The following is a 5,856-nucleotide window of genomic DNA, read 5'->3' on the forward strand; positions in this document are numbered from 1 at the left end:
TCCAGGTAGGGAACCATAATCTTCCAATGCCTTGGCAGGAATGGAGAGCTGAAGAGCAAGTTAATTGCACATGCTCTCTGTAAGGAAGGATAGCTTCCTAGAAATCATAGCGTGAGGGAGCTCAGATCTGCTCGTTCACCTCGTGCAAAAGCTGTACTCCACAAGCAAGCAGGAAAGGCACATCTGCCAGCAATTGTGTTTTATGGCGGTTACCGAGTAGCATATCAAAACAGCCTTTTATTGTACCTGCAGGAGTATTTACTTGTGGCAGAGCAACAAGTCCTTGCACAGAGGTTTCATTCACAAGATTGTTTGCTGCCGTACGTAGCACAGCGCGGTGGTTCCTGCCAAACCTGGAACAGTACCAGCTTGCATTTCTGAGCCGAGCTCTGCCACCCAAGAGTCGTGTAAAGCATGACTTCCACGGGCCTTTGCTAGCCTTAACAAGTACTTTGTCTCTGGATTAGAAGTGACAAAGCTCTAAGTTTACAAATTGAAATTTAAGAGACAGCAAAGGGCTGGGCTTCATCTGAAGGAGACTGTCATCCAGTCAGATGAACAGGGACTCATTCAAAACATGACTGGGGGCAGTCTGAATCAATCAAAGCTGTCACTGCTGGGACCGGACGTACTGGAAGTCGGGTTCAGAGGACTGATCCTAGGTGTCTGGAAAGTCCCCAGAGGTTAAGCAGGGCTGAGATGCTCTGGCAGTGGCTGAGTTTGCGCTCTCCTGAACCAGAGGAGATTAGCACAGCCAGAGATGAAGCGTAGGATGAAGTAGTGTAGGATGAAGTACTGTAACACCACGGCAAGTCCTCAGGTCATGCAGTTGAGCTCAAACTCTAACCAAGAGATTTCTTAGTAGCTCAAGATCTTCCAGGCTAAAACAATCTTTGAGGGAATGCCCTGCATTCCCAGCTTTCCTCTGTTTCACCAGGTAGTTAATGAGATGCCTCTAATTAGCTCTCTACTGTTGCATGGATCTTGGGTATTGGTAGGAGCTCGTTTTTATCATCTACCACAACTGCAAGCAGACAGGTCCTTTAAGTACAAGGATTGTGTTATTCCAATTTAGCAGTAAGCATGTAAACATACAAGGTGACAAACCAAGATCAGAAGTGAGGATAGTATCACCTAGTCAGTGATAGTTAAGGCATATATGAAGATTAAGTGTAATAGCGAGTAATCTTGGGCTACTAACTTTCCTTTTTACCCCCCCCCCAAAGAAAAAGTGGTTCTAAGAGGTTTTTTTCAAATAATAAAAATAAAATGGCTCTGCTCGTCCCAGCACAGCCACACACACCAGAGAGAATTTCTCTCAGAGATTTTCCCCTACCTTTTTTGCCATTCCTCCGTGCACTTCACAAACCAGAGCTCTTTACCAGGAGATATACTGGTTAGCTGGAAATCCTCCACACAGAAAGCAAACCTAGAGGGAGGAATCAGAAGTGAAGAAGGCACCGCTGGGTCTATGATTAACAAATAACATGCAATGTCATAGAAATAGCTGCAATCCACAAGTTGTTTGATCTGACATCCTTCCTGTGGAGCATCTTTGATGCACCATTAGTTCACTGAATGCCTGTTTTGTTTCCTGCATTAATATTTTATTTGGGGATCTTTGCTTCTACTTCCCTTATGTTTCATAGCGTGCAGAAACTAGGATACAGAATACCTTACAAGGTGATGCTTATTTAAAGCCCTGAGAAATGTGGGAAATTGTTAATATCAGCAAGTGTGCTTTGATAGATCTGGGTTAACTTCAGAAAAACAGTAACACAAGATTTGGGATTGCAGTAAAGCTGCCACATATGTAGCCCTTCTTGTTGGTTGCTCAGGTAGTTTTCCAGTAACAGAGATGTCAGAGGGAGCAGTACAGTGCTTAAGAACTTGGTGTCACCACATTACCAGTTCCAGTTATAGATTTGGCTTGTTGTTCCAAACCAGCGCATCGTGCCTATAAATAATAGCCATGCCCATCTAAGTTTCAGTATTTTTGGTGCTGTCAGCACTTCAATCCTGCAGGTATGATCTAAACCATCTTGAAGCAGGCTAATCTAGTCCCCAAGGGCAAGCAAGACAGCTTCACAGCATCTAAATAAAGCAAAAATAACATCCCAGGTCTGGTCTGCAGTGACTAGTTTTGCTAAAGCCTAGTTTGCACCTCACGCTGGCAAGTAACCCCCTCTCCTACACCACAAGGGAGCCTTATCTGGTAAAGCTAAAAATGAAAAACAGTTCAGGACACCAAGTTCAAACCCCAGCCTTTCTCGGCAGATTGTGAATACCTCTCCTTTGACTGCAGTTCTGAGTCAGCCCACGTGCATTCTAACCACAATCATTACCTCTGTTGCGTTTCCCCAGATTTCACACGTATACGTCGGATATGCAGCTCCTGGGGAGACTTCACAGGCCGATACCAGTAGCTCTTCAGCTCTTTCCATAGATCATACCATGACTGAGATGGTCCCTCCCAGGTGAGCTTTATTTTTAAAAGTTCACCCATGTCCTCCTCAGTATAGACCAGGAAAGTGTTAGTAGCGTTTAGGCCAATTTGATCAAGCCTGGAAAACAAGCAGAAACTCAACATTTCTTCCTTATGGAAGCATGCCAGATGCTCTTTCATTCCATACAAGCAGTTAAACACAGCCCTTTGCAGCTTATCAAGTGCTCCACATTCAACTGACACCAGTTAATTACTGATTACAGTTTAAAAAGCGAGCCTGGATAGCTGGACTGATACAATGCATCATGTATTTGGCTCAGCCATCCTTCCATAGTTTAAAGGTGATTGTGTTTCTTCTGGGAGAGGCTAATGATGGTCAGCAATGCCTCCAGAGATATGGGTGCCTTGAGACTATATCCAAATTGTAGGGTGGGAAAGCAAAGTACTTCAACAATGAGCCTGGAAGGCAAATACGTGGAGGACTGGGTACATCAAACTGCTTTCTCAGCAATATATTATGATGAAATTCCTGGAGGAAAAGTTTTTTGACTGGTGATGAAGCCAGGTTGCTAGGCTCAGGTGCAATGACAGTGTTACCTTGCCTAGTCCCAGCGGCCGTCTTACTGAGGTGCACACAGCAGGCAGCCTACTTACATTTCTAAAGAGAGAGGTTCAGAGTCTCCGTTGGTGCCATGAAGGGTGACGGAGAAAGTGGCATCAGCCTCTCCCAAGCTCTTGTAGCTGAAGACATGCATTTTCATCTGGTAATGGTAGACTGGAAAGAAGCAAGGAAAGCATAGATGGAACCAACTTTGCTGAGTGACAACACTGTTCAGCATCGCTCTTTGTGAAAGCGTTGGCTGGCAAATGCTAGACACTTTCTCTATTGAGACATGATTAATGACAGATTACAAACCTGACATTTACACATCAACAGCAGGTCCAACCTGGGGACAGCTCCCTCAACCTTATACATTGGGATGGTCTTGCAAGCATGGCATGTGTAAACTGTAGTCCTGCTCAAAAGGCAGAGTGTCCTTATGGCCAGAGTCCTGTTAATTTTTTTAGGTGGAGGCAGGAGCAGGGTAATGCCACAGGACAGCAGTACAGCCAGGGAACAGCGAAAGGCTAATGCCTGGTGATGGTGCTCTTCCAGCTCTACATCTTTCCTACGACTGACTTTGGGAGCCTGCCCTTCGAGATGAAACTGCGCTCTTTCAAAGAGGGAAAGCGTACCTTTGAATGGCATGTCAGCTCTTGTTTTTAAGTACATCTTGCTGTTTCTTTTGTTCCGTGTTTTCCTGGCGTTGTAGCCAATGCCGTTGCAGCGGTTCTTCCGGCAGCTCAGGCAGATGCCCTTCTTGAAGCGACTGGAATCGGTGCATTGAAACGCGAAGCTTTGCTTGTCTTGGTTCACGAGAGAGTCCACGAAGAGGTGCACAGACCGCTCGTGTTCACATTTAACAACTTCACCAATTGCTAGGGAAGCAGAGTTGCACAGGATATGTTTTGTTTAAGCATTTGTCACCGCAGCAGCCGATAAGATATAGTGAGCTGTGCCTTTCTGTAGCCCAGCATGAGTTAACTGCGGCCAAACTTGAACAGTTTTCAAACAGTAGCAATTCAAAAGTTTAGTGGAAGACATGAGGAGAGGTCCATGTGCTTAGTCTCTACCATGAACAAAGCTTTAAAGAAGATTCTAGACCAAGCATAAGGCAACCATAGTTTATGATCAGGTATTAGAGTAAGAATATGCTAGCTCAGAATTAAAAGCAAGTCTACTTTCTAGCATGTCTCCCCAATAGCACAGGCAGTTTAGAAGGAAAACATAGTTTTCTCTGCTCTTATAAATCAGATCATCCCCCAGCATCAACCTAAGTCTATCTGTGAGGAGTCAAGCCTGACCAGAGGCAAAACAAGTAATGAGAACTTACTCCCATAGGCAATTGCTCCCAAGACATCACTCAAACCACAGCCAGGCTGGAAGTCTCCCCCATTGGGGTAGATGTCAACATGGCCTACAGGCATCTGGATCCCAATGCTAACACCTAGCGTTTCCCTTGTGTAGGTGTGCAGGACGTCCACAAAGCTGGCATCGTCAGGGGAGAGGCGCTTGCTGGGGTCCACTCCTTCAAACATAGGGCCAGCTGGATCCAAGCCTGGTGTCAGAGACAGCACACACAATGCAGGATAAGAGACTGGGTTATTTCATACAGAATATAGCCAGGAGCTGCTAGCAGCCCTCTTAACCAGGTCCCTGCCTCGTTGATAATAGTGTCCCCCAAGATCTCTTCACCATGGGCTCACTGAGGGAACAGATGAAGATGTCTCATACCACTTTTGGTGGAATACAGCCCAGCAGCAGCACCAGTCTGCTCCACAGTGATGGCTTCAGGTGGCCTGTTGGAAGGATTGAGCCTTTGCCAGCACCCGGAGGAGAAATACCTCAAGAGGTAGCAGACTGAACACCAGAAGAAGTCTAGCACCCCACAGAGACCCCTGGTAGCCAAAGCTGCCTTGGCGACATTTAGTCTATTTTCAGACTGGACATAGGGACGAGTAACAGAAGTTTAAGCAGCAGCCAGGTAAGCCCAGCATCTGCAATCCTGCCATGGGTTTGAGACCTTCTGCTACGCTCTGAGCCTCACCCCTGACCTGAAGCTGTGCTCCCGTGAGCCATTCCCCAACTTGACTGTTGGGTGATTTTCCTGCTTAACTAAATAGGAATATTTACTGATAGGCTCTGAGGAATTCTCACTGCTCCTGTCATATTTAGATGCTTTAATGAAACCTCTTGTGGCCTGCCCTAAGTTCTCACATATTCAAATCAGCTTTCCTCTGCAGTCAGAAGCACTCTCCAAGATATTTCCAGAATGAGATGTTGGGGTGTTGGGTTGGGTGTTTTTGACCCATGGGACAAACACCACTCAATAGCTCTCACTTCCATTCATATATGAGCTATAATTAAAAAAACAGTATCACTCAGAGGCTTAGGATTTGTAAAATAAAAGCTTGAGGCAGACTTGTTTTGAACCCACATTTAACTTCAAATATACTAAGGTTTTTCAAGGTTTTTCTGAAAAGTTTTTCATCGAACTCCACCTACATTTGGAGTTCAAAATTAAGATACTTTTGCATGTGAAGAGACTTGTGCTCCTCACTGCCACCACAGGTAGGAAGACTGTCATTTCTGAATAAGCAAGTCCAAAACAACATCACAGCAACACAGGAAACGAGCTTCTTCAGGGAAGCTCACTGCTGCTGAGGAAAGGTAAGAGACTGATTAAAAAAACCCACTTGCCTGTAATTCTGCCTATTGTCCCATGGACGTGGTTACCAGCAAATCCCGCAACGTGGGCGCCCAGGCTGTACCCAATCAGGTGGACATTCTCAAGCTTGAAGAGCGGGTT

The 5,856-nt window shown here is 45.5% G+C and overlaps 1 protein-coding gene across 1 annotated transcript in view; it reads right to left on the bottom strand.

The window, feature by feature from the left end:
• Positions 1–1,336: 1,336 nt before the first annotated feature.
• LIPG (lipase, endothelial) overlaps positions 1,337–5,856 on the bottom strand; it is a gene marked incomplete at both ends in the record, with an annotated part of 6,203 nt that continues 1,683 nt past the window's right edge. The window contains 6 exons of the mRNA XM_009874850.1: positions 1,337–1,429; positions 2,346–2,564; positions 3,101–3,221; positions 3,683–3,925; positions 4,381–4,605; positions 5,748–5,856. The exon at positions 5,748–5,856 is cut by the window's right edge and continues 3 nt beyond it. Coding sequence (XP_009873152.1) covers positions 1,337–1,429; positions 2,346–2,564; positions 3,101–3,221; positions 3,683–3,925; positions 4,381–4,605; positions 5,748–5,856 — 1,010 coding nt within the window. The remainder of the gene's footprint in view (positions 1,430–2,345; positions 2,565–3,100; positions 3,222–3,682; positions 3,926–4,380; positions 4,606–5,747) is intronic.

The sequence above is a fragment of the Apaloderma vittatum genome, unplaced genomic scaffold, assembly GCF_000703405.1.
Source record: "Apaloderma vittatum isolate BGI_N311 unplaced genomic scaffold, ASM70340v1 scaffold22938, whole genome shotgun sequence".
NCBI classification, from domain to species: Eukaryota; Metazoa; Chordata; class Aves; order Trogoniformes; family Trogonidae; genus Apaloderma; species Apaloderma vittatum.